Raw genomic sequence first — 27,508 nt, forward strand, 5'->3', positions numbered from 1 at the left:
AAAAGCTCCATCCCTAGGTAGACCGATGCTCGTAACAAAAAAATAAAATAAAAAAAATCAAACATCTGCTGAATTTTCCTTTTTCTTTTATTTTTTGTCCTTTTATGATTCCAATTTTGATTCTTATTTTTTTTCATATGTAAAAAAAAAAAAAATTAAGTGGTCAAAATCATCTTTTACAAAAGCGAGCTTCATTTGGTTTATTTAAAATCCCATTCTCTCCACAAAAACACAAAAAGAAGATAATTAATTAATTAATTATATATTCCAAATTGTTTTTATTATATCTTTCTCTTTGTCGGTTAAAGATGAGGATACTGTTCTATCCCTTCGGCGTGGAATCCCAATGGGCATCTCATTCTCATCAATTTTATCTTTATACAGTACTTGTGCGTGGAGCATATATTACTATATTTCCTATATAGTTTTAATTTTTGTTATATTATAAGTTATTTTATTTATGAGATTAGTGATTCTATTAACTTCTTCATTTGTCTATAATAAGAACAACGTACAATGTGATATCAGGTAATTGTCGATTGACTAATACCTATTTTCGAAATACAATATAATCGCATATATTAATTAACAAAAAAAAATAATATAATCGCATATATTAATTTGTCTTTTTGAACGTTCCCTCGCGGCCTTGTTGTTTAATTGTGGGCCGTTCTCAAAACTCGAATGGGCCTTTAGTGGGCCCAAAAGCCAATCTCAGAAATATATCTTGTACTCTTTGGGTCATAAGCCCACGTGACTAATTAGCTGGATTGGTCAACTCCGAAGGACACGTGGATTAGCTTTGACGTTTTCAGGAAAACAGAGATTAAAATAAAATATTTTTTTTATATAAATTTATTTCTTTACAAATTTGTCTGATTCCGATACGGAGGTTGGTGAGATCCAGCGAATTAAGGGGAAAAAAACAAATATCCTCAAAAGGGATGCACGGAGGAGACAGAGATCCTCAACGTTGTAACAACGACAATAATCGTATCTGTGTCTTCTCGATTCTCGTCTCCAGTTGAGGAAATTGTAAGAAATTTTGAATCGGATCGATGATGCATCTAATAAATGCCGCGGCGGCGGCGAGGATGTTGGCCGTCGTCGGTCAACCGAGCGCCGGCGGGGAGGCCATTCCCTTCGGATCGTTGTGGTGGTTCATCTACGCTGGAGTCTCTTGCTTTCTCGTCCTCTTCGCCGGAATCATGTCCGGTCTCACTCTGGGTTTGATGTCCCTCGGTCTCGTCGACCTCGAGATCCTCCAACGCAGCGGCACGCCGAATGAGAAGAAACAAGCGGGTGATCCATCTTTTCTTCTCGTTTCCAGATCAGTTTGATAACTGGGTGTTCCTTAATTTTTGAAAATTTCGCGTAGAATTGTGTCGTTTTGGTCCCTTTAGGTGCGGATGATCGTGATTTGGTTGAAGATTTTCAAAATTCTTGATACCCTTTTGTTTTTTGTTGCGGAAATTTCTCGCCAATGATTCAGCTGCGATTCTTCCGGTGGTTCAAAAGCAGCATCAGCTTTTGGTGACCTTGCTCCTTTGCAACGCTGCTGCAATGGAGGTAACGTCAAAAACTTGAATCTCCATATCTTTATACAAGGAGGGAGCTTTCGATTTTTCTCCGAATTGAAGGATTGCGATTAAGATGAGAAGATATATCTGGTTGTATTGGGACATGCTTGGTTTCTTATATGATTATGGTTATCTGCAGGGGCTTCCTATATACTTGGATAAGCTATTCAATGAATACCTAGCTATAATCCTCTCCGTAACTTTTGTTCTATTCTTCGGTGAAGTATGTTTTCCGACCTCGGGTTTTTTTTGCTGTTCTAGCTTTACGTCTGTTATTGGCTTCACTCTGATTTGGCTGTCATGGATTCTGTCTTTTAAGGTTATTCCTCAAGCCATATGCACCAGGTATGGGCTTGCTGTCGGAGCCAACTTTGTCTGGCTTGTCCGGATCTTGATGACTATCTGCTATCCGATTGCTTATCCCATCGGAAAGGTAAAATCTAAAAGCGTGTCTGATCAAGCATCGTATCATGGCTCTTGAACGTGTAGCATAGCTTGTTGCTGTTCATGCATATGCATATTCATATTCATGGAATTGTTTGAAAGTTATTCGTATCAGTCTAATGGACGAGATGTGGAGGACAGAATTAAACTACATCTTTTGTTTGTCTTTTCAGCTCGGTCCTTGTCCTCAGATTCTAATTGTGCAGTTATGAACACAACAATGAAAAGATCTCCAATAACCATAGAATTGAGGGCTTTTTCTTTGCTGTATTTTGCAAATAATCTTCCCCTTTTTCTTAAAGAAGAGAAAGAAAAAGACTATTTCCCTTTTTGTGTACATGATGAGTTCCATATTCAGGGATTCTCTTCTTGTTTTTTTTTTTTTGTTTTTTTACTCTGTTTCTGATGTTTTGGTTAGATATTGGATTGGGTTCTCGGGCACAATGAAGCGTTATTTAGGCGGGCTCAGTTAAAAGCTCTTGTATCCATTCACGGCCAAGAGGTAGGAGGAGAAACCATGAACAATGTGATACTTATATGTCGTTTTCCGCCTTGAAAATTCCAAGTCTTAGGCTACAAATTTTTACATACCTTGTTGCGAAAACTTTCATTTTTAGGCAGGAAAGGGTGGTGAACTTACACATGACGAGACGACAATCATAAGCGGAGCACTGGATTTGACAGAGAAGGTATGTATGAGATAAAACTCGCTCTCCCGAGGCAGCTTACTTATTTATATAACTGGAATCTGGTGTGAATAGTGACTTCTTGCTGTCGTTTCGGCTTTTGCATACGTTTTGAGATCATGATCCTTGTAAAGGCTCGATCTTTATGGGAAATATTCATGAAACAGTTGGATTTTTGTTTTGACAGACTGCTCAGGAAGCCATGACACCGATCGAATCAACGTTTTCCTTAGATGTCAATTCAAAGTTGGATTGGTGAGTGAGCTTCTGAACATGTTTTTTTTTTCTTTGTTAATGAATCCTTGTATCTTATCCTGCTTTGCCTGTAACTAATCACTTAGGGAAGCTATGGGGAAGATCCTAGCACGAGGTCATAGCCGAGTTCCTGTTTATACCGGGAATCCAAAAAATGTTATCGGGCTTCTGTTGGTAGGCGCTGAATCCCCCGACTCATAGTATTTTTTTCTCGTGTTTAATTGTTTGTTTATCGTATCTTTGGGTAACGTTAATCATGCATTTTAATTTCCATTTCCATTAGGTTAAGAGTCTTCTTACAGTTCGGCCTGAAACTGAGACTCCTGTCAGTGCAGTTTCTATCCGAAGAATCCCGAGGTGTTTTCATCTATATATTACATTTTTCTCGTTCTTTCTCCTTTTTTCTCCCGATTCAACGTGATTCTAGTTCATAATATTTCGATTATTCAACAGGGTTCCGGCTGATATGCCTCTATACGACATACTGAATGAGTTTCAAAAGGGAAGCAGTCACATGGCAGCAGTTGTGAAGGTGAAGGGGAAGACCAAAATTCCTCCCTCGACGGTGGTTGAAGAGAAATCCGAGGAGACCGATGCGCAAACCGACGATTCCCAATTGACTACACCTTTGCTATCGAAGGAAGACGTCATTGTCAATATCGAAAAGATCAACAAACAATCTCATTTGCAAAACAACGAGACGGGAGCAAACGGGTACCCATCACATGCTTCGGAAGATATCGAAGATGGCGAAGTTATCGGCATCATCACGTTGGAAGACGTTTTCGAGGAGCTTCTACAGGTATAACATTTGTTGACAGTTTCATTATTTACAGTGAATTGCATTAAACAAACAAAAAAATCCATGGCCATGCAGGAGGAGATTGTGGATGAAACAGATGAATACGTCGATGTTCATAAAAGGTACTGCTTCTGCTGAGTTGTGTATATGCTAAATCTTCGTCGATGTCCGTACCCTTTGTTACGATTTTTCGTTTTCTCTTTCAGGATTCGCGTGGCGGCTGCAGCGGCCGCCTCTTCGATAGCTCGGGCTCCGTCGAGCCGGAGATTAACCGGTCAAAAGGGACCTGTAAGTATATAGCTATACAGTCTCGTCCAATTCCACGTCTCGACATCGATAGACTGTACAAGAAATTAAGGAACCCGGAAAGAAAAAACACAATCTTTGTCCTGCATCAGACAAGAAGTAGAGAGATAAAGATTCATAAAAGAATAATCTTTTCTGTTCTTGTTTTTCCAACCAGGGAGGACAAAGTAAACAAGCGCTCACGCCGAAAGCCTCGGCTCCCGAACAAGATTCCGATTCCCGGAAATTGTTCGTGACGGTCACCGAGACGACGACTGTCCAGAAGAAAATCTGAGATCATGCTCGGTTTGCTGATCCAAGGGAGAGGCAAATCATATCTTCTTGCGTGAAAAAGATCAAATCTTGGAGGAGCCTGTGACTTGGGGGTAACACTTTCATTTGTCGATCATCAAATTTAAGTCTTTTGATTTATTTGTTTCTCTCACCAGAAATCTTTTTGGTTTTTGGCCAAAGTTTTGGAAGATGGATGGATTATGTTGAAAAATAAATAAATGCATATAGTTATTGAGTTTTCAAGACGCTGTGAAAAGAAAATCTTACAGTATGAATATCTTCTGGTATTAGTTTTTTTTTCGAAATCAAGATGTATATATATATATATATATATATATTGTTATTATATGGGAATTATCAAAAATACATTTACTTGTATTTTAAGATATTTTTCTACGTCATTTTTTTCGTATGATCATCGTAATCTATTTAAGGATCACACTAATCATATCGTTAAAATTATATAATGATCATATTAATCACACTGTTAAAATTATATAATCCGTTCGTGTGACCATGTATTGGTCATAAAAAAAATAGATTAAAAAGGTATGGTATGAGTTAAATGTAGAAAAGTAAAGAGAGTTTTGGTATTATGTATTAGAGAAATAAAAAATACTATATATATATATTATTTAGAGAAAAAAAATATTATTTAATAGGTTGATAAAGACAAATCAAGATTTGTTAGGACTCTAACAATAATGTCAAGTAAAAACTCTTGTATCTTAACAAGCCCACTTGAGAATATCCAATTATGCTAATATCACACACACACACATATATATAGCTAAAACTATACCACATCTATTTCATGATATTATATACAATAATACAAAATTATATGAACATAATAAAATTCTCATTTTTTTTTTGGATCTCCATTGAAAGTTTAGTCATCCCAACGCAAGAGAAAAATGGTGCACCTCCAAATAATGTACAAACGAGTTCTTTGCTCCTTCACCGTCTTCGGACACCAACTCCGTGACCGGACCTTCGAAAACCCAATCGAACTCCGTTGTTTTCCGACCATTTTCTCGCCGGAGGACAGAACCCTAACCCCGAGATTCTTGAACAAAGAAACTATATATATATGTGTGTGTGTGTGTGAGTGTGTGTGAATGTGATCTTTTTATGTTTGAGGGCGTGATGATAGAGAGAGTGAAATGAAGCACATTATATAGAAGAAGAAGAGTGTGGAGGTTGACAAGTGTGGGTTCCCACTGTACTTGAATATGACAAGACAGCCTCACTTCTCTTGTCTCCCTCCCTCTCTCTCTCTCTCTCTCTCTCTCTTCAATTTCTCAAATTCCCTAACTGCCCAAAGAAAAAATCTCTCATACGTGATTGTATATGTATTATTATATTAACTCATTCGACCTCTATAATCTCTAAGCTTGAGAAAAAAATTTGGAAATGAATTTGGTTTCATATGTCAAACAGTTCAAATCCAATTATTATTATTATTATGATATCTTATGGTTATCCATATTTTGGTCCCTTGGGTTTTGTTCTTATCTATTTAGTCTTTCATTGATTTGTGTTCCTATTTTATTTTTTATTTTATATAATAAGGTAGCATCTTCGAATATACGATTATACCATGTGAATTCCTTGATACAGAAGAACAAATTTGTACTTTGGGAAGTCTTGTCTCAGATTTTAAAAATATGGCGCCTATTCAATTTAAATCGAAATATTATTTAACACTATAAAATATAGTATTTTCAATTTATCTAACCGTGACTTTTTTGCAAATTTGGTATCCTAATTCATCTATGTATTGTCATTAAGACCCTAAACGGTTGTTTTGGTGGATATCCTATATTAATGATAGAATTTGGTTAATCTCTCGTGTTAATTATGAATGTTAGTGAAGTATTTTGCCAGTTATAAATAATATAAAATGAACTTAAGAATATATGTTGCAATTTATTATCAGATGTGTTTTTTTTTATGGCTTGGAGTTACACTCATCTATTTTTGCAAAAAATAAAAGTGTGTTAAAATTTTAGGAAAGGATATAGATCTCCATGAATGGAATGTAGTTATAAATGTTTTAATGCATAAAATAATTCATAATATTTCATGTAGCCGAATTAATATTTCTGAAGAGAGGGAGAAATGAAATTTGCGCATCGAATTATATAGAATCGACGGGAATAATTAAACATATAAATGTGAATAAAAGGTATATACATTTATGAATCTCGGGCAAGTTTGGTTTGTGTCACCACTTATTTATTTCGTGTCGTGGTGAATGGAAAGGACAAAAGCTAATTAGCTTGTTGGGTCGAGGTTCTATTTGGTGGGTTTGGTTTTTTTAAATTATATTATTAATATGATTATACATACATATATATATATATATAACAATAGCTGTAATGCATATTCGTGCATGTACGTAGTTGAGTTATCATGTAAGTCTCCTTTTATGATATGCTTTTAATGAACATTCGTTCTAATCAGAACGTTACATGGCAATGGCATGGCATCCACTCTAATATATATATATATATATATATATAAAAAATAAAGGAATTTTTTTTGTCATGGATCTTTTATTTTAGAAACGCAGAATTTCGGATTCCCATTAGAAACATCAGTCGAAATTATTTATAGCGAATGGAAAAAGGCAACAGTTCGATGAGGAAATTCATGGAGAGAGAGAGAGAGAGAGAGAGAGAGAGAGAGAGAGAGACTTTCATGTGCTTTTCAACCTCGACCTAAAGGTAGATATTTCCTCGAAGTCCGTAATTATTAGCATCGAGTTACCATGCCTATAAGATATATATATATATATATATATATATATATAACTATTAATACAGTCCTTTCGTATATGGTTGTGTGTGCATATACATAATACATATATATGTATACATATCTATTAATACACGTTGATTTTGTCACCGGCAGAGCTAAACCTTCAAGAAGAAGGAGAAGAAGATTATTCATTACAAATTCTAACAAGAACCCGGAACCCAAAATATATTTTCAAGATCCAAAAAGAAAAAAAAAATGAAATTCAAGATTCACCATTATCATCCCAACAGAGGAGCATTGTGATGCAGACTCTCATAATGTAAAGCTTTGCTCTCTGTTGTCTCACTGATCTCTTCAACTTCTCCGCTCTCTCCTTCATGCTCTCCATTAACTGCCTCATAAGTCCCAAGAATCCCGGAGATACACATATATATATACACACATAATTACATATGCATATACATTCCCCGCCTTTACACGCACACATACAAACACGTAAAGACCCGCACGTACGTTACGAACAGAGAGAGAGAGACGCCGACAACACACGTATGTACACTTCAGTTCACCCTCCTACACACACACACACACACAGTGCCTATAAACACCATAAACTCCTGTCGGAATCCTGCATGGAAATTGCTAATATACATTTATATATATTTCTTAATGTATATCGTATTGGATGATAGCTTAATGATTGACTATCTGTGTGCTTATATATAGAAAGATGGAGCATATATATATATATACACGTATAGATGGTGCGTGGAGGGGGAGATTAAAATAGCTGGTCATATGTCGGAGGGTCCACTTGTACGTTGAAGTGCGATGCAACTTCACGTGCCCGATGCGATGAAACCCTTAAATATTTCTCAAAATCACACGTTGCCATGCGTTGGTTTTCTTCTTCGGGGTGACGTTTTCGACCACTTTGTCCTCCTCCACTAACTTGTCATTTCTCTACTTTACGTTGCAGTTCGGTTGTCAAAACATGAAAAATATTTCCACATTTATGTTTTTTAAGAGAAATTTAATTACAAGAATATCATCTTTTCTAATTGATTATTGGGGTCGATTGGATGAAATTTTGAAAAAAATTGAAATTCGAAAACCCAATAAAAATTGACAATCAAGATTTTGTGTTTCAATTTAAAACAAAAAAACTCTATTTTTTTAATTTACAAATATTACAAAAAGTCAAAAACCAAAAATAAAAAACTAAAGCAAAAATCAAAATTCTCATTTCTTATAACTGTTATCAAATATACCATTTGTGTTTCAATTTTTAATATATGAAAATTTTAATGATCTCCAAAGAATACCAAAATTGAATTGCAATATATATATATATAATCCGTAAATAACACCCTCTACGGTTATATATATGGCCACTTCATCATGAGAAAACTATACACTTAACTTGTATATAATTCAATATCCCTTCTTACATATACGCAGAAGAAATTAATATCTACTAGTTCAATTAATGTTTTCTTCTTTCATCATTGCTAATGACTAAAACATCCAAACTAGTTTAGCCTCGACCAAACATATTTGAATCTGTGTTAATTTCATTTCACCAACATATAATGATAGCAATATATATATATATATATAAGCGAATTAAAACTAGAAATAGAAGCGATTCATAAAAGTAAAAGAAAAAGACCCTTATCTTGAACTATAGTTATTGGCATCATTAGCCCTACATATGTCTGTTCCAAAGGACAAAGACACCGGTTTCATCTGTCTTCCAATCTGTTTTTTTTTTAAAAAAAATTTTAAAAAAGGAACTCTAATCTTCACCACAAGTGTTGTTCATCTCATTAGCTTTTCATCAATAATGGCCCAATCTCTCTTGTTTTCGCCAATGTGTGTGTGTATACACACACACACACACACACACACACATATATATATAAATAATTCCACGTAATATTATCATGTAAATTGAAGGGTTTTTTTTTCTTCTTATTATTTGATTTTGCATGTCGACGTCCAAATGTCTAATCATGTCATTTTTTTTTTTGCTGTGGAAAGAAGAGGACCCTAACGCCTTATCTCAAAGCCTTTCAATCTAATATATAGACATATAATCGTGTTTTGTGGTGAAGCGGATAAGATCTCGAAGGATCTTGTATTATGTAATAATTAAGGCAAGATTCTTACACAGAGACACGGCGTATTCATGTTTCCCATCTTATCAACTTACATCGCAAAATCTTGCAAAATCTAGCATGTCTCCATAATTAACAAACTAAACAAAATCTAGCATATTAATCTCTCTATTTTTAAATAGATGACGTTTTAGAAAACATTTTTTTTTTGTTATATAATAGATATCGTTTTAAATTTCACATAATTTTTTAAGAAAAAAATTAAATTTATCTTTGATTTCTATCATCTAACTTCAATAGAGTTTTAACGAGAAATAATTTGATGGTGTATAGAGTATTTATTAAAAATTATGAAGATATCCGAAGAAATTAGACGATATTTATATAAAATAGATATAAAATAATCTAGAAAAGTGAATCAAACTAGAGCTTAACTTTTTGTACGTATAGGTTACATTACATACGTTTTTATTTTGTTTTTGGATCGCCCCATTTTCAAATCGGATCATAATAAAAAAAAATTGAGTGAATAAATACAACTTTCTGTGTTATTAAATCAACAATTTTTCGATAGAAATTTTTCTTATAAAATTCAAATCAGTTGATTCAACTAGTGAAGCTACATGTTGTATATTTACATCAAAGCCGAAACGGAACTATCGAATATTTTACATCAAATAAAATTGATTTAATACGACATTCCATATAGAAATTTCAATATAAAAAGGGTATACATTAATCAGCTATAATTTTTTTCGAATAATGCATATTCGTCACAAATAGCAATATAATGAATGGTCAAGTCATTAACGTTACGTCGTATGAAAATATGCAACTACTTGCAATCAATTTATAGATAATCTGGATAATATATATTTTCCTTATAAATAAAATAATTTACCAGTTGAGTTAAATTAATGAATAAATCACTAACTTTTTTTTTATTGCCAATGTTGTCTTGTGATGTTTTCCTGCAACTAGAATATGTTATAATATATCCAATTAGAGAAATGCGTAATAAAACTCCTAAACTTTTTAAAACAAATATCAGCTTACTCATCTAATTGGGTCCAATGGTAATTATTTAATTATCTGTTTTTCTTCTCATTTTATTGTTTCTAATTTATCTCTATTCTTAAAAACTAAATTTTAAATTTTGAAGTCTTTAATTCTAAACTAAACCATAATTTCTAAAATTGAAACTAATTTCAAACTCTAAATCGCTAATCATATATATAAATTTTAGGGTTTAGAATTTACAACTTAAAATTATGTCTTGATGTTAGGGTTCAGGGTTTAAAATTAGAGATTGAAGTTTAGGGTTTAGGATTTAGAAACAATAAAACGAGGGATATAAAATTGAATTAGAGAAAAATTGTATACAAATCGTCAAAATTGAACGCGTGGACTTTGAAACGGGGATCTTGACGACGACCTATACCACACTTACGTGGTGCCACGTGTCTAGATAATGACTAACTTGGAGTTGAGGGGACGACAAGCTCCCGATCCCCCCAAAAAAAATATCTGTTACTGTTGATGATGGACCGACATATCACTGTTTGGTCTCGAGCCACAAGCTTTGGATACGTTAAGACAGCTAACTCGATATAATTGTTCATTTATCAATTTATTCGAAAGAATTCTTTAGGATATATATATATATATATATGCATATATATGCAACGAATAAAAATGCTCCTTTCACATAAATTAGGAGCATCTATTGTACAAATTAATTTCTACATTGAGTTGGGCCTACATCATATGATCGATATCCAAAATCCATTTCATTCACCTTTTTACTCGTTTATATTGATTTTCTTGCATTAATTAATTGATTTTTTTTTATAATAACACAAGAAATGAAATAAAAGTATGTTGCAGTTGAATAGGAAACAATAAAGGTAGGATCACCAATACAACATGGAGAGGGTCTATAGTTTCTCTTTCTTATCAAAGAAGGTATTGGGTATTTGTGGGGTTCAACCTTTGAAAAATTCATTGCAAAAACAAAATATAAGAAGAAAAAAAAAATGTTTGAGGATGTGACTAACTGAGACAACTCATTAAAAAAAAAATCAAGACATTCCTTTCACAGAAAAAAAAAAGTTATTGTAATTGCAAAGGAGAGAGTGAAGGGAGGATGTTATTACATTGATCAATATATATATATATATATATTGATATATTGATTTTGTTTTTGTACTTTTATCATAAAATATGTTACCTTTAATTAAATATATCTCAAAGCACTTTGGTTATTTGTTTATAACATCTTGATAAATGTTTAATTGCGATAAAATATATATGAAGCAAATTAATCGCTCAAAAAGGTTTGTCTTGTATTATTTCGTACCCAAGGCCAATTTTCTTTTTCTTTTTTAATTAAAAGTTTAAAAAAAAATCTTAGAATAGACGAATGGTGCAAAGCGTTAATGTAATACATGTTAACCAACGTACGTGATAAATTAAACGTATATAGTCTAAATTTTGTACAGTTTATCAGCCTTGATGAGAGGATTGTTCTTGGCCAAGGCATCTCTCGCCGCCGATCTATAATCCGACGGACAAGAATGCTCCTCCGCGTAGCGGTGGGTCCCACAGAACACGTGGCCGCATCTGCACTCGAACCCTAGTAGCCCCACCTTCCCCTTGCACACGTGGCATCTGCTCTTGCCGACACGCGTTGTCGCCGCCGCCTCCCTACTATTCTCTCCGGATGTCGCCGGAGTTCCGGCCAAAGCGGTCAAGATTTCCGCGGACTCTTCCCTGAGAAAGTCGTTGAAGCACTTTGAACTTCTAGTCGTCCCAAATATTTTCGGGGTCCTATACAGAAAAAAATTATTTATTTTAATTTTAATTTAAAAAAATTAAATATATTTTTTTATAAATATTATTAAAATATTAATAACAATAAGTGAGAATAATAATATTATTAGAAATAATAAATAATCATAATATATGATTAAAATATGTAAAAAACTATATTTTAAAGATTTATCATTTTTTAAAACAAATATTTAAAATGAATGATATGATATAAAAAAATAATTTTTAATAATTAGAGTTAAAAGATCAATGTTATTCTAAAATAATATAGATTTTATTTTAGATTTATAAAAAAATTATAATTATAAACTATATTAATTAATAAATTTAATGATATAAATATAAATAAATTATGAATTTAATATATGGTGATTATATATAACTAAAAATATTTATTAATTGATTATTATGACAAATGATCAATGTTGGAAAAAAAAAAGTTTTAATTTTATACTATAAATTTATAAAAAAAACTTATTTTTTAAAAATAAGGGTCCACCTCATTTGAAAAAGTGTCAAAATTATTTTTTTAAGTGAATTAAATAAAACTTAAATAATTTGCTATTTTAAATTTTTAATAAATATCACTTGTAAATTATAAATATAAAAAAATTTTAAAAAAATGTGGGCCCCATCTAAGATGTGGGGCCTGTGCAAATGCTCACTTGTACCTGCTCTAAGACGGCTTGCAGAAGTTATTGGTCCGTGACGATCCGAAGAAGCCACACCCTCTGGCGCTCAGAGAAGGTTTCGTCGCCATTGCTGTATAATAAGATTTCGATCGAGAGCTGAGAGAGATTGGTCTTAAGCCTACTGAGTTTCTTGTTCGTTGTCTGAAGTCTTTGTGCGAAAGACCTGTTTTTATAGAGTAATGAAAGAATCTTTAATATCGACTTGGTTTAGGAATTTGGAATAGTTTTCGGTTAAAGGGACTTTTGCGTTGTTTCCATTCTTGCGTCACAACTCACAAGTATGAGTGGAGAAGGATTTACAGTTTTTTCTTTCCTTTTTTCTTGGAAATAGAATTGCTTGCTTCGCAAGGAATTGGAGGGAAGGAAGGATAACAAGAATCGGAATCTTGAACTGGAGCCGACGAAGATCGGAAACTTTCCTAAACACGAGACGGGTTTTTTTGTTTTGGAAATTTTATAAACCTGCAGCTCAGGGATTTCAGCTTTTGTCACCATTGTTTGGGTCTAGGGTTTCTGCATGGAAATTTTCTTTTGGGCGCTTTCCTTTGAATGGGAAGTTGAATCTGGAACCAGTAGTAGTCGAGGTTGAAACCAGTTTATAGACACTGAGACGTTATTGAAGAAAGAACCATTCTTTTATGGAGTTCTTGCAGGCAAGAAGCTTCTCCTTCAGACCCTTTGTTTTGCTTTTTGGAGAACGATTCTTTCTGTACGGAGGCTGGTGCGAGATATTAACAGCACCTTTAATGGTTTCACGATAGAAGGAATCTCAGAGGCAATCTGGACTTTTTTGTTCCGGTAATCGAGTATGATACACCGAGATTCAGACTAATCTCGAGGTCGTGCTCGTGATATGATTTGGAATATACACCACCTCTTCCAAATTTGGAGCGAAACAATCTTTTTGCGCCCATTTCACCGGTTAGAATTAGAAAAGTTTGGGTGAGGGATCTGGAGTCTTTTGGTGAAGGAATGGGGAAAAAGACAGGAAGGCTCTGATCACAGGTACAAGAAAAAGTTTGAACTTTTATGTCATAAAACACTGTAAGTGAGATTGGATATATATATATATATATATATACTTCCATTAAGACACATATAATATAATGTCGGATTAAAGCTTCACATTGGATATTTTACGCACATCCTCTCTGTGAAAATCCCTCAAGAAAGTGATGAATGGATCTTGGAGGAGCGCTTCAAAAAAAGCTTTGCACGTATATATGCAGTATATATTATTCTTTGCAAAAAGGATATGAATGTACTGAAAAAAAAAAGATGGATCATAGATGTTGATAAGCAAATCCAAGTGATTTTCAAATGTGTTTACACACTCTTCTTGTTTATACAATGAATGAAAAGAAAAGGTGTAAACTTTTTTTTTTTCGTGAAATAAAAAGGTGTAAGCTTTATGAATTATCTTCATACTTTGCGCTTTGACTGCGTCAAGAATTGGTGTGTGTGGGTACGGACAAACTTCTGTCTTCGTTTCGTTTTTTCTCTCAAGTTCTTGTCGTGGAAGAATTTCACTCTCGTTGTTGAGAAAAAAAAAAAGGAAAGAACAGACTTTCGCTGTGATTTTTGTTTGAGGAAGCTTTTGTCACAGCCCTGTGAGACCATCATTTCCCAGGTTAAAATCTCTCTCTCTCTCTCTCTCTCTCTCTCTCTCTCTCTCTCTCTCTCTCTCTGTGTTTTCTGGGTTTTCTCCTGTAAGTTCACGTGCGAATGGAACTTGTAAAAAAAAAAGAGAAGCTTTTTGACTTGGGTCGTTGAGACACAACACAGTGTGGTTAAAGACAATGAACCGAAAGCATCTTGGAAGTGGATATTTAGTTCCCCTAGATATGTACATTGTAACCCTTTGGATTTTCATTCCTGTTGATTTTCGTCTGACAATTTCAAATCTTCCATTACCGTGTGTGTGTATATATACACACATTTTTTTTTTGTAACAAAGAACATTACTAATTATAAAATTCAGGAAGATGCAAAGAGATTGAGGAGTAATTTAAGGTGGATGGAAGCAATCAATCATCCAAAATCAAAATCCCCGAATCAAGGACAAGATTATTTCCACAAATCCCATGATTAGAAGATATACCAATGTGACGGTTTACCAATCATTGCACTGCACATGGCGTATATAGGATTTTTTACGAACAGATTTGCAATCATATTTTCCTTTGGTGACTCCGTACATTTATACGGTATGTGGGCCCCGCAGATATAGGCCTGTAATAATTGAAACCGCCGTTTGGAGTTTTTGGGGGTTGGTTTCAATGCAGGGTTTCCTTCGCTTCTCCGTTTTCCAAACTCGATTTGCTCCTTTCTCCAATTTAGTCTTTTGCTCACATTTCGTCTGAGTCTTCTTCCTTTGCTTTTCTCTCACTCGAGCAACATTCCCATGGAGGCCAGAGATCAGAGAAAGAACCATTCACCAGGTTCGTCTCTTTCATGGGGATTTGTTTATTTTTTTTTTTGCAATAATGTGTTTTTAGGGTTCTAAAGTTGTTCTAAAGTTGGCATCTTTGTCTTCTATCTTCTCTTGTTCGAATTTTTTTGGCAGTTTTTCAGACAAATGTTGTTGTAGCAGCCGGGAAAATTTCTGGGTTTCTCCTGTTTTAGTCTCACAACATTGAGTTTGCTATAATTTTTTTTTTTGTTTTTGCCCTTTTTCTTCTTCTCTTCATGTCTTGCTTCATTTCTTATGGTTTGGATTTTCCTTCTGGATTTTTTTTAATATATATTTCTGCCGAGTTTGAGTTTGAGTTTGAGTTTGTCATTTCTGCTTTTATGTCTTTTTTTTTTGTTAAAGTCCAAGAAATTCTTTATCCATTGTTGTCTCAATGATAGTTTGGTATCTGGGGGGTCTCTATTTGTCTGTCTTTAGATCCACTTTTCAACTTCCTAAGCAACTTGTCTTTTTGTCTTTTTTTGATGATTTGTTTAATTTCTGGAACCCATTTTGGGCATTGTTGATGAGAATGATGAAGAAAGGTTATATGGGTTTGCTATTTCTTGGTTTCTCATGTGAATTTGTGGGCTTTTACCCTCACTGAATTTGTAATCCATTGGGCATTGTTTGATGAATGATGAATAAAGATTATATGGGTTTGCTCTTTCTTGGTCTCTCATGTGAATTTTTGGACTCACTCTCACTGGATATATGCGTGTGTGTATGTTTCCTGTTGAATGCTACGAAGGAAGTGAAGGCCAAAGTGTCCATGTCTGCAACAAATGTGGGTGGCAATACCCAAATCCACATCCAAGTGCCAAGCACCGGCGTGCTCACAAGAAGATTTGTGGATCCATCAAAGGATATGAGCTCTTTGATTCCGAAAACGCCGACCCTGTTCCTGGTTTTGATGATGAGAACAGTAAGTGCACAATCTCTGAATATACATATATATATATATATATGTGTGTGTTTGTATATGTATATGTGTATATGATCCAATCTATGTTTATCGTGATGGTTGTAGTTTAATGTTGGTTTTGTTCATGTATTTTGCTGAACTGATTCTGAAAGTGTGATCTTGTGGGGTGTTGAGTTCTGTTTCTTGATGATGTTGTCTGTTTACTAATGGAGTAAGGTCCAAAACTCGTGGAGGCGAAAATCGGTGGAATTGGAGCTATTTCCAATAGATCTGAACTGGATGAATTCGAAGATGCTGTTTGTGAATTTTCCGGAAGTCCTTCCGGGCGAGAAGATCAGTTCACAATGGACGTCGAGAAGATTGACAAAAGTCCCGGTAAAGTGCCTCTGTTCGGGAATAGCTCGACTCGGGTGTTCATTGAATAGCTATTTCCCTCTAAAAATGCAGATGCCAAATGCTTATCTTACGAGCCGAGCCATTTGATTATCGAAATTTTGAGTTTAGTTCCATATGTTTATGTGTTGGGTATGATGGCCTTTTGTGCAGATTTTATAAACAATGAATATGAAGCTGGCTCAGACGAAATTCGACAGAGCAAGAGTTCACCAACTGTCAGTGAAATGAGAAAATCGGGAGTTTCAGACAGCGGTGAATCTCCTCCATCTGCAGAAGTGCTTGAGATCCGAGATCCTGTCCTGAGCTCAGATGAAACAGCTTTGTCTGATCAACGGGATCATAAAAGTTCTGCTGAAGAATCCAATACAAAGATCTGCCGTTCACAAGTGGATCAGGTCATTGGCGAAAACGGAAACGGGAGTGAGTTCTCTGAAGGAAACTTACGAGATGGTTCGCCCTCTGAGTCTGACTTAGCATCTTTGGTTGGAAAAGGAGGCGATGATGCTTCAGGTACCATGTGGAACGATGATGTGATTTACTCGGAGGTGGAAGGTCCCGATGAACTTGTTTTAGAAAACTCTGCGATCGTAGACTCTACTGAAGATGAATGCACCGGCATTGAGAACATTCTGGTTGGTACACCGGAGCATGGCCACGCAATAACGGCAGATAAAGACGATAACGTGATGATTTCTGATCATGATGATATACCTTTTGTGGAGAATGCTGAGACAACTAAGGAAGAAGAATATGAAACTGACACAGTCGAGCTTGCAGAGTGTTCGGGAATTCAGTCTGAACAATTAAACATCGAAAAGGAGGTTCCTTTCACAGATGTGCTTCTCCTGGAGAACAAAAATGGAAGACAAGATCAAGATTCGGTTTTGGTTGAGGAAGAATTGCCCGTTAAAGAGCATGAGGACTTAGTGGTATCTAAGATCGAGAACTCGGAGGGTATCAAAGAGCAAGATGATTCGGTTTTGGTTGAGGAAGAATTGCCCGTTAAAGAGCACGAGGACTTAGTGGTATCTAAGATCGAGAACTCGGAGGGTAACCAACCTGAAGAGCCTATGATTGTCTCCGAAGATATCAAGATTGAAGCCCGAGATCTCGAGGCAACCGAATCACCTTCTGACACTGAACCGATTATTGGTTCGGGCCATACAGCTAATATAATCCACACAGTTGCAAGCCATGAAAGTGAATTGATTCAGGCAAATGATGATGAAGCTGGAGACAGTAACATCAAGATGATAAACGAGGGAAATGATATCAGTTCTCAACGGATAGGTTCAAGCGAAACATGCAAAGACAACGATGCAGAAGTTTGTGTAAGAAACAATGAAGCTCAAACTGAAAGTGACAGAGGGATTTCGGAGGAAAACATTCATGTCGAGATAACAAATACTCGGGAAGATGATGATATCAGTCACTCTAGATCAACAATGGCTGCCTCTGATGCTGTTAAAACATATGATCTGAAGTCACCCGGAAGCAAAAGGACAGATTTTTATAAAGTTTTGGGCGGTCTTGGAGTTATTCAAGGAAATGAGATTGAGAGTAACGACAAAACCCGAGAGGACTTTGCAGAGGTACCTGTGGCAGTTGAATCAAACGACCACCGAGGTTTTGGTCGGTTGAAGAATCTGTCAGAAGCACACATAAGATCTCTGGTTCCGAGTTTAGTGGCTACCAAAACTACTTCTGATGCATCAGACACACATGTTTCAGGTACATCTCGATCTTGAAATATTCATCTTCTGATAAAAGAAATGGATTCTTCTTCACATCATACTCTGAGTTTTGGCTCTTGTTTCTGTCAATACAGAGCTTAAGAAAGGCGGTATGAAGGCTTCCATTGATGGACCTTGCGTAAAGGACGCTGGAAAACGATATGCATTTGTGCCTACTGGTAAGAATACATCGATATTATGAGGATATTGTGGTAAATCATTTTAGAACTTAGTTGATTTTTCTGATGATGATGAGTACTCAAAGGCTGACAAGTATATCATGAAACAGAAGTAGAGAGTGAAACCAGAAAACCGGAAGAAAACCGGTCTCAGCCAACATTATCTGATGCTGCTGTTCTGTCTGAGATCATGGAGAATCAACAGCAGCAACAGCATGTTCCACTGAAGAACCTCCTGAGCGAAGCAAGATCACCACCACAGCCAGAGGTGGCGGCCGCCATGGATAACAAGAACATCAACGGTTCAGATTCGATCCCGAGGGTCAGTTCAATACTCGGACCGGAAAGTCCACCGGAATCCTGTTTTCCGGCGAAAGGAGAAGTGAGTGAGGAGTGGAAAACGCCGGCCAGATATCCGGCGGCGGACGTGAAGAGAGAGGAGAGGAAGACGAAGAGCAGACCGTTCTGGGTGCCGTTTGTTTGCTGCTCTTCTGTTAACTAAGCGGTTTTTATGTTACATCTCCATACGAAGATCTTATATGTGTAATGGTAGATGGATGTGATGATGATGCAGCATTCGGTTGAAATCTCTGGTTTAGTAGTAGCAACTTGCCAGTAGATTTATTATTAGACATTATGCAATATATATTATATAGTCCTTGTGGGGGTCGTGTTTTCGTCTTTTTTCCGTTTTAATTCGGTTCGGAAATTTTGATTTAAAAAATTTAATGGATTGATTTTTATATTGAATTCGATTTGGTTTTGTTCTATTTGAATTAGGTTTGGTTTTGGTTTTATAGATAAAAATATTTATTTTTTAAAATAATTTTTGGGTTTTCTATTATTTTTTATTCGTTTTGATTTTAATGATTTGTTTTATGAAAATGATGATAATTTGGTTTTTACATCATTTAGTTTTAATTGGGTCCGTTTTTTGTTTTATGTGATCCGGATTCGGTTTTGTTTGGAGAAAAATATTTATTTTTTAAATAATTTTTAGTTTTTCAATATTTTTTTTATTGATTTTGTCATTTTGAATTCAATTTTGTCAATGAAAACGGTGACCATATTTTTTTTATATGGAATGAATTTGGGTGGCGAATTTGATTATTTTGTTAACGAATAAGCCACCCTAGTTCAGGCTCAGGCAGAACCTAGATGGAGAATCTAACGTCACAGTTTCAGTTCATCCACTTCGCGACATTACAACAGCGTCCGCCATGGAAACCCAACAAAACCTTTTCCTTCTCCTCCTCCAAAACCCTAAACCCCGATATCCTCCGCTGCATTCCGCCGTCATCCGCCGCCGAGGCGACGTCTCCGGCGAAGCATACGACGATGCTAGTGGAGAGCTACCATGAGCACCGGTATCTCAGCTCCTTGCTCCGGCGACTCTGCCGCCGTGGGTCGTGCCCTCTCCGGCTGCTTCAGGAGGATGGAGATTGGTCCAAAGACCATTTCTGGGCAATCGTCCGTTTTCTCCATCACTCCTCCAGATTCCATGAAATTCTTCCTGTAAATTTCTTGCCTCTACACACACACACACATGTATATACACGGATGTATATTTCCCTTGAATCTATGATTCCCCTGGTTGAAGCATCATTCCTCTGTGTTTAGTCTGGCTCTTCATGTATATGTATACATGCGTATATAGATATATATATCTATACATTTAGATGTAAGTGGTTCTTGTAAGAGAAAACTGTAATGAAGTGGTTGGTATGTATGTTCTTGTTCTTGAGAGCCATTGGCTGTATGTTATTGCCATGTTTGCTTCATTGCATAATTTTATGATCTCTGATTTGTATCATTCTTGTGATTGCAGGTTTTCGATGCGTGGAAAGATATTGAAAGATCCCGGATAAGCGAATCCAATTACGAGAGGATTATATGTTTGTTGTGTAAGGAAAGTATGATGGACGAAGCCATTCGGGCGGTCCGCGATATGAACGATTACGGGGTCAGCCCATCGTTGAAAACCTACAACTCGATCATTCGTGGTTTCGCATACGATGGCAAGTTTGAGGATGCGATGTTTTACATGAACCAGATGAGAGAAAATGGTCTGTTACCTGTTACCGAGACATATGATGGACTGATTGAAGCGTACGGGAAATACAATATGTACGATGAAATCGTTACGTGTCTGAAGAAAATGGAATCCGACGGTTGTTTTCCTGACCAGGTCACTTACAATTTGCTCGTACGGGAGTTTTCTCGGGGAGGGTTGCTAAAGAGGATGGAGAGAATATATCGAGTCTTGATGTCGAGGAGGATGACTGTAGAGCCTTCCACTTTGATCGCAATGCTCGATGCTTATGCAGAGTTTCGGGTGTTACGGAAGATGGAGGATGTATATAGAAAGATATATATGTTTGGGATTTCGCTCGACGAGGATTTGGTTAGGAAATTAGCGAATATTTACATTGATAACCTCATGTTCTCGAGGCTCGAGGATTTAGGACACGGTCTATCTTCTAGAACGTGTTGGACCGACCTTGGATGGTGTCTCCGGCTACTTAGCCATGCATGTCTTGTGAGTCAGAAAGGGTTAGATTCCATTATGCGAGATATGGAAGAAGCTAATGTTCGTTGGAACACGAATTTCGCCAACATTGTCCTGCTTGCATACTCGAAGATCGGTAATTTCAAGCTCGTAAAGTCGTTTCTTTCGGAGATACGGACACGGAATGTGAAGCCGGATCTGGTCACCATAGGGATTATCTTCGATTTGACCCTGGAAGGGTTTGATGGTACTGGAGTTTTCATGACTTGGAAAGAAATGGGGTTTCTCGATAGGCCGGCGGAAATGAACACCGACCCATTGGTTCTCGCTGCATTCGGGAAGGGGGAGTTTCTCGGGAGCTGCGAGGAGGTGTTTCGATGCTTCGATCCCGCGGCAAAGGAATCGAAGTCGTGGACTTACCAGTACATAATGGAAGTTGTGGTTAAGCATCGGAAAACTTGGGCAAAAAATGTTACCTCATTGTAGCGTTTTTCCAACTATAACGCCCCTTGATTCGCCTTGACATGAAGAGGATATCCGCCTAACTGAAGAAGTGGAACTGGTCTGGTCTGAGGACTGATGATGCTGTCTTATGAATCAGATTCATCTATTTGTGGCCCAGCCTGCTTCAGAGATAGAATTTCGTTGATTGAAACTGCAACCGTAGCTTTTAATGGACTAAAGGGCAACCATCTTTAGTTCAAATCATCCTACGAAAAAGCGAAATCGCAACCTTGTCCCAAAAAATGTATGTCCTATTCCTGATATTTCAAACTATTGCAGTTGGTTCTGGCTTATCTCCATAGACACTTGGAGGCCTATTGTATTTCATATGCTATTCTTTGCTAAAGGGCTAGAACTCAAAGGAATGTGAATATGGTATTTGTACCTCGATAAAGATTTGATGTTGCAGTGCTCCTGAGTAGAAGGTTGAGGCCGATACTCCCTATCGTCGCAGGGGAGATGATCAAACTGTACGAGAAACGGTATTATCGTTCGCTCCCGTTCGTGACAGATTTAAAAAACTGCTCGATTTCATCTGAAAGCCGATTCTTTTGGCTATGAGATCCATTTGGATTAGTGTGTCCAAGTGACTCTGATATCATCAAACCAATGAGGTAATTGCAGATTTCTCCATGATCTTCAACTGAACATATTGTCCCTTCTGCTCGTTCTTCAACGGTCTCGTTTTGAGTTTCTGACCTGTGCATTTGTTTTCTGCTTGCCTGTAGGTTCAATATGAACAGCCAAGATATAGAACGATGCATTTAAATCGAAACCCATCTCGATTGTTGGTTCAGTAATCATAGTATCTTACCAGGAATATGTGGTTCAACATGGCGATTTGCTCAGTGTTCAAGTACTGAGACCGCCGAAATTCTCGAAACAAAAGCACTATCTCACTGCTGATGTTGGTCGGGGTGAGGTTTTGAATCATTCTGGACACGCATGACTCGTCAAGGACATTTCTTAGCCATCCCGGCTTGTTTCTGAGTTTTAGCAGAGCAACGGTCACATAGATCGCCGGCTTGTGATGGGTAATAAAAACCTTTGACGGCAAACAAGGCACGGCCAAGTACACTGACATTTTTTCGGCAATCAACCTGTACCATGAGCTAGTAGTAAGTGTCTCTCCTCTTTCTTCCATTTCCATGTCTTCCAATCCCAAGATTATGGATAAGCAGAGAGCAGAGTTTATCGCAACTCTTATATCTTCGTAGAATATCAGACCGACTAACACAGCCTTCACTGATTTTATGTAGCTCAAGGAGCATCTTAAGCGCTCGTTTTCAGCTGTGATATGCTCCGAGAGTTCAGTAAACAACTCGAGAAGGCAATATGAGGCGATGAGTTTGATTACAGGAGATCCAAAATGCATCAGACGGCACAAATCATGACAATATACGCCGATTACAGGAAGTGATTCCCGGTTTTCTGATGGGCCAAAGAAATTTTGCCAGTCCACAGCTTCGGCGGGTAAAACTGCCTGCAAGCTATGGCGAAATGGAAGTCAGACGTTTGGAATCAGGATATAAGAGTGAACAACTGATGGAACTACCTTTTCATAGTGAAGAAGGAAAGAAGCAACACAAATGCTAGACTGTTTCCAATGTCAGTTCCATGATAATTTTCGCCCAAAGCTGGACCCTTTGAGCAAGCTGCATCGACCACAGTGTGCATTTTGGATGCCAAGACTGGGCTCAAGACTATGCTTTTGGAAGCTTCCAAGAGTGCTCCGCTTGAGGAATGGTTCAAAACCAAGCAAAGAATGCCAACCATTATTAAAGTTTCATGATTTTGGGTTAAGACAGTGCCTTGCATGCTGAAGTAGTTCAATAACTGCAGAACAAAGAAGATTCGATGAGTATTTTGAGTAATTAAGCGGTCAATCATGGCAAAGATTAACTTGAGATGGCCTAACCTTTATAGTTAAAGCAAACCATGATTCATCATTTCTCAGCACTTCAGGTTGCACAGAAGCTAAAATGTTGAACATTAACAGTAGGAGAGTTGTGAAAGTCTTTCCCGAGGATGAGTTGGTTGAACCACAGAAGAGTCTCTGAATTGCGCTGCCAACGCCTTGCAATGACAACTGGTCTGAAGAAGTTGGAGCTATACAAATGACAGCTATCATGAGATTTAAAATCGGTATAAGGCCATTTTCTTGATCTTCCTTCCCTGCATGTTGTGCCAACAAGTGAACCAAAAGAGTTGCTCCATAGTTATCTCCTTCTGAAACCAATTCCGCAAAGTCACGTACGAATGATCTCTGCCCATGGACATTATGCAGTTCATTTCCAACCAATTTCTGGGAGATATTCCGGATTTGGTGAGTTAAGCCCTTGGTGATATTTTCCTGTTGAAAGAGCCACTTGAATGATATTAGATGAATATCACATGAGCACAAATCCCAATTACTTTCATTTAGTAGATGGAAGATTATCCTCTCGGCTTCTAGACTGTAGGATATCTGGTAACTCTCACGCTGACGACTCCTGCAAATGCCATATAGATTCACAAGATGGAGCATAGCTAGAGAATCAGATAGCTCACATATGTAACTTGTCCTGTTTACAAGAATATATTGTTCCAATGCCGCTAAAACTAGCTTATCATCTGCAAGCCTGCAAAATGTGTGAAAGAACATAGAGAGATAAGAAGGAAGTGAGTAACAAATCTTCATAAGCCAACAAAAGACGAGCAAGAATCAATAGCTTAGCCACCTGTCATTGTGGAGTGAACTGGTGTGGAAAATGAGCAGAACAGCAGGTTGGCAGGTAGACAACTCTGGATTGTTGGAACTATCTTGCCCTAGCAGAAACAGCAAATCTTTTGGATCAGGCGGCAGACAAGGAGCAGCATCTCTAATAGGTTGCCCCATTTTATCTCCGAGAAGGATATCGACAAGTGAACTGAGCATCAGATATACCCTCTGTCTCATATGGTCTGTAGAGAAGTATCCTAGACAACCGAATGAAAAGCTGAACCAAGCTGCTGAAACAAGTGCATTTGCAAACTCCACGACTTGGATATCAAAATACTGAAGCAGAATAGAATGAAAAGTCTCCATTATGCCAAGAGTTGCTTCCTCCTTGATCTCGTGGACAGCAGTGAGAAACCAAGGTAGTAGATGTGATGTACACACATCTATTATGCAGCGTCTTAATTCAGTACAATTTAGCTTGCTTATGGATGAGGATTCGGAACAATAAGCATGTACTTCACTGAGTAAGTAGACTGCATGCAAGATCTGGGTTGAATCTTTCTCAGGAAGACCAAGACAAGCCCAAACGGCATGTCTCAGAGATTCTTGCAAACATGTTACCACATCTGAAATCTCTGCAAAAGATGGTGTTCTCACTAGCGCGACAAGGATGGAGCAGATTATTTTAAATGCATCTGGAAGTAAACCCATCTCCTGAGAGTAATATCTTTCGAGCATCCGTGACAAAAGAAGAACAATATCCTTAACTTGAGAACTTGATGCAATCCCAGGAAAATCAGAAACACTGCTCCAAATGAGCTTCAGTGTTTGAACTTGAAAAGGGTGGAAAGGAACACTGGCTACATAATGAAACACCTGTAAAACTGAAGGAAATCCAACAACCAGTCTCTGCCGAAAGACATGCTCGGAAAGGTAAAAAAGATCAAGAATTCGGAGGCATGAGTTGACGACTGGGTCCTTGCACTCTGTCCATATAAAGCAGTTGTCAGTCAAATGGATGAAATACATAACACGGAAGCATGTCTATCAAAACTTGTGCCAGTGTGAGCTCCTAAGAAGAGAGAAAGAAGAGGTGCAAAAAGTGGGAGGGATGAAAAGCAAGGCAAAATGACAAGGTATTTACATTTATTTAAAATCATCAGGTCATTATAGCAACAAGTGAGAGTAAATAGATCATTTCAGACATATGAGCGTGATACTTAAAGCCAGGAAGTTACTTCACTTTTAAGCTCCTGAACAATCATCATGTAGTATAAATGTCTGGTGCTTCCGCTAGGAGAGCGGTGGCATGTTATTCTCCTATTCAAGAAGAGTTTCTTTACCTGTTAATCTCAATATCTCAAACACATAATCAGCAATATTTTCTTCCACCAGAAGTTGAATCTGTTTGTTCGGCATACTCTCCTGAGATACATAGTGGAAGATAAGATCAAGCGTGCTTATTTGCACCTGACTATCTGTTGAAAGCAATGGGCCTTTAATAGCCTCAGCAAATAAGACATCTAGACGAGGCCCTTCAGTTACAGTGTCTGCTGTCTGCATAGGGTCATCCCCTTCACCTGAGCTGTTGCTGGAATACGCATGTGAATTTGCAAAAAGACCTAGCTGAGCCATGATGGTCAAAAGGGCTACAAAGGAGAAAATCGATTTTAGTTTGATACATCTTAACAAAGATGTCTAGAAAGTAACCATTTGGAAAACCATGACTTTTTGCCGTATATTGCTTTGCAATAGAATCACACAGCATTTTAGATTGAAAGCTCCCAATTACTACCTATGTCATGCAAGAAACTACCATGCACATATAAACTAAAGCTTCTCCAATTAACTATTATAAGCTAACCACCATGCGAGTTAGACCAATAGGACTCACCGGATATTTGGGGAAAAAATTCAGTGAGAAAAATTCTGAAATAAATAGCTAAAACTGAGACAAACCTACACAATTCAAACGGACATCATCCCTCTGTGTCTTTGCAAGAGCTTCCAAGGATAGATATAAGAGCTTAGGGCAGAGTGAAGAAATAACATCGGCTCCATCAGCATCTTCTTGCAAGAACTGCAAAGCCGCCAATTTGTACAACACAAAAAGGATCTCTCCACGGATCTCCTCGCTGGTACGAGAATAAAGGAACCAAATTATGACAGGCATTTGCAGAAAGCAGCAGATAAAACAGTGTAAACCAAGTGGGTTTGTCTTTCACCTCGGCAACTGAAGACCTTCGACAAGTTGGGACGCAAGGGAAAATTTTCCTCTGAGTTGGGCATAGATGTCTATATTCTTACAGTTCATCAAAACCCCAAAGCAGTGGAGCTGCAACACAATTCAAAAGACATGGCATCAAAGTAAGGATTCTTCTTGATAATGTATGGAAAATGCATCTGTACCTTTTCCAATTCCCAAGTATCATTTCCCTTTATATCTACAACGTTTCATTTCTCTTCACCAGTCAATTTGAAGTTCTACACAGGGCTCTCAGAAAACCCCAAAAGAATATATGCTACTTCGTTTTTGAAATTAAGGCAAGATAATACCCTAAGATTTTGGTCTAGTTATGGAAGCATACATATTCCTGGTTTCTGAGAATTTCCTTAATCATGAACACCATGAATCATCCATCAAAGATTTCACAGATAAAAAAACTCAACAATTTCTAAAGACCAAAAACCAATCTGTACCATGTGAAGCTGTCTTCGGCTCCAAGCCAAGGCACCAGAAGAGAGCTGATCCGCGACCCTCCCAAGAAAATCTCCACCGAAGGAAGATATCTCCGCTGAACAGAGAACACGGACGATGTCGACAACCTGGTTGGCGATGGGAGCGTCTTCGAAGGATGAGAGTGCATGGACGAGAGGGGAGACGAGGAAGTGGGCGTGGGAAGAGAGCAGACCTCGGAGGAAGAGAGGCTCGGAGAGTGCAAGAGAGAGCTGAGAGAGCGCGTAGGATACATGGACGGTGGGAGCGCGCGGATCGGAGACGAGATCGGAGAAGCAGAGGAGACAGAGTGTGCCGCCGTGGTGAGTGCGGAGACAGAGCGTGGATCGGTGGCCCTTCGAGCACGACGGCGCTGGAGGAGGAATCGGATCTGGTGATGCGTCGTGGAGCAGATGATCGGAGAATTGTTCCTGCGAGCCTGCGAAGAACATTGTCTCAGTGAGAGAGAGATTTGAATTTTGCCGGGAGATTTGAATGTAATTTTTTTTTGTTTCCGTTTATTTTTCCTTTTATATGAAAATAATAATAATTAGGGGTACTGTTAACTGGGCCGAGGCTTGAAAGCCCATTCAAGTGATCACGATAGCTGAACTACATGCCGTTTCCCTTCCGAAAA

General features: G+C 37.3%; 6 protein-coding genes across 6 annotated transcripts; 3 read left to right on the forward strand and 3 right to left on the reverse strand.

Moving 5' to 3' along the window:
• The first annotated feature begins 893 nt into the window (after nucleotides 1-893).
• LOC104808671 (DUF21 domain-containing protein At4g14240-like) lies at nucleotides 894-4,623 on the forward strand. Its single transcript, XM_010534407.1, has 13 exons — nucleotides 894-1,302; nucleotides 1,493-1,569; nucleotides 1,720-1,803; nucleotides 1,900-2,013; nucleotides 2,443-2,526; nucleotides 2,642-2,713; nucleotides 2,898-2,965; nucleotides 3,052-3,139; nucleotides 3,249-3,322; nucleotides 3,419-3,767; nucleotides 3,843-3,889; nucleotides 3,974-4,055; nucleotides 4,231-4,623. The coding sequence occupies exons 1-13, from the start codon at nucleotides 1,059-1,061 to the stop codon at nucleotides 4,345-4,347; spliced, it is 1,500 nt and encodes a 499-aa protein (XP_010532709.1). The 5' UTR covers nucleotides 894-1,058; the 3' UTR covers nucleotides 4,348-4,623.
• Nucleotides 4,624-7,204: 2,581 nt separating this feature from the next.
• On the reverse strand, nucleotides 7,205-7,805 carry LOC109116492. Its single transcript, XM_019202031.1, has one exon. The coding sequence runs from the start codon at nucleotides 7,597-7,599 to the stop codon at nucleotides 7,375-7,377; it is 225 nt and encodes a 74-aa protein (XP_019057576.1). The 5' UTR covers nucleotides 7,600-7,805; the 3' UTR covers nucleotides 7,205-7,374.
• Nucleotides 7,806-11,718: 3,913 nt separating this feature from the next.
• On the reverse strand, nucleotides 11,719-12,824 carry LOC104809098 (putative zinc finger A20 and AN1 domain-containing stress-associated protein 8). The gene is made up of 2 exons (XM_010534992.1): nucleotides 12,748-12,824; nucleotides 11,719-12,031 (listed from the first exon to the last, which is right to left on the reverse strand). Exons 1-2 carry the CDS (start codon nucleotides 12,822-12,824, stop codon nucleotides 11,719-11,721), a joined length of 390 nt encoding a protein of 129 aa, XP_010533294.1.
• Nucleotides 12,825-15,017: 2,193 nt separating this feature from the next.
• LOC104808672 lies at nucleotides 15,018-19,125 on the forward strand. The gene is made up of 6 exons (XM_010534408.2): nucleotides 15,018-15,197; nucleotides 15,960-16,133; nucleotides 16,350-16,508; nucleotides 16,680-18,260; nucleotides 18,358-18,441; nucleotides 18,552-19,125. Exons 1-6 carry the CDS (start codon nucleotides 15,161-15,163, stop codon nucleotides 18,941-18,943), a joined length of 2,427 nt encoding a protein of 808 aa, XP_010532710.1. The 5' UTR covers nucleotides 15,018-15,160; the 3' UTR covers nucleotides 18,944-19,125.
• Nucleotides 19,126-19,571: 446 nt separating this feature from the next.
• On the forward strand, nucleotides 19,572-21,935 carry LOC104808674 (pentatricopeptide repeat-containing protein At4g14190, chloroplastic). The gene is made up of 2 exons (XM_010534411.2): nucleotides 19,572-19,956; nucleotides 20,270-21,935. Exons 1-2 carry the CDS (start codon nucleotides 19,600-19,602, stop codon nucleotides 21,434-21,436), a joined length of 1,524 nt encoding a protein of 507 aa, XP_010532713.1. The 5' UTR covers nucleotides 19,572-19,599; the 3' UTR covers nucleotides 21,437-21,935.
• LOC104808673 (protein PRD1) lies at nucleotides 21,922-27,323 on the reverse strand. The gene is made up of 9 exons (XM_010534409.1): nucleotides 26,856-27,323; nucleotides 26,381-26,490; nucleotides 26,115-26,290; nucleotides 25,499-25,804; nucleotides 24,175-25,141; nucleotides 23,373-24,075; nucleotides 23,010-23,290; nucleotides 22,269-22,944; nucleotides 21,922-22,176 (listed from the first exon to the last, which is right to left on the reverse strand). Exons 1-9 carry the CDS (start codon nucleotides 27,321-27,323, stop codon nucleotides 21,940-21,942), a joined length of 3,924 nt encoding a protein of 1,307 aa, XP_010532711.1. The 3' UTR covers nucleotides 21,922-21,939.
• Between the last annotated feature and the right edge of the window lie 185 nt (nucleotides 27,324-27,508).

The sequence above is a fragment of the Tarenaya hassleriana genome, unplaced genomic scaffold, assembly GCF_000463585.1.
Source record: "Tarenaya hassleriana unplaced genomic scaffold, ASM46358v1 Cleome15, whole genome shotgun sequence".
NCBI lineage: Eukaryota > Viridiplantae > Streptophyta > Magnoliopsida > Brassicales > Cleomaceae > Tarenaya > Tarenaya hassleriana.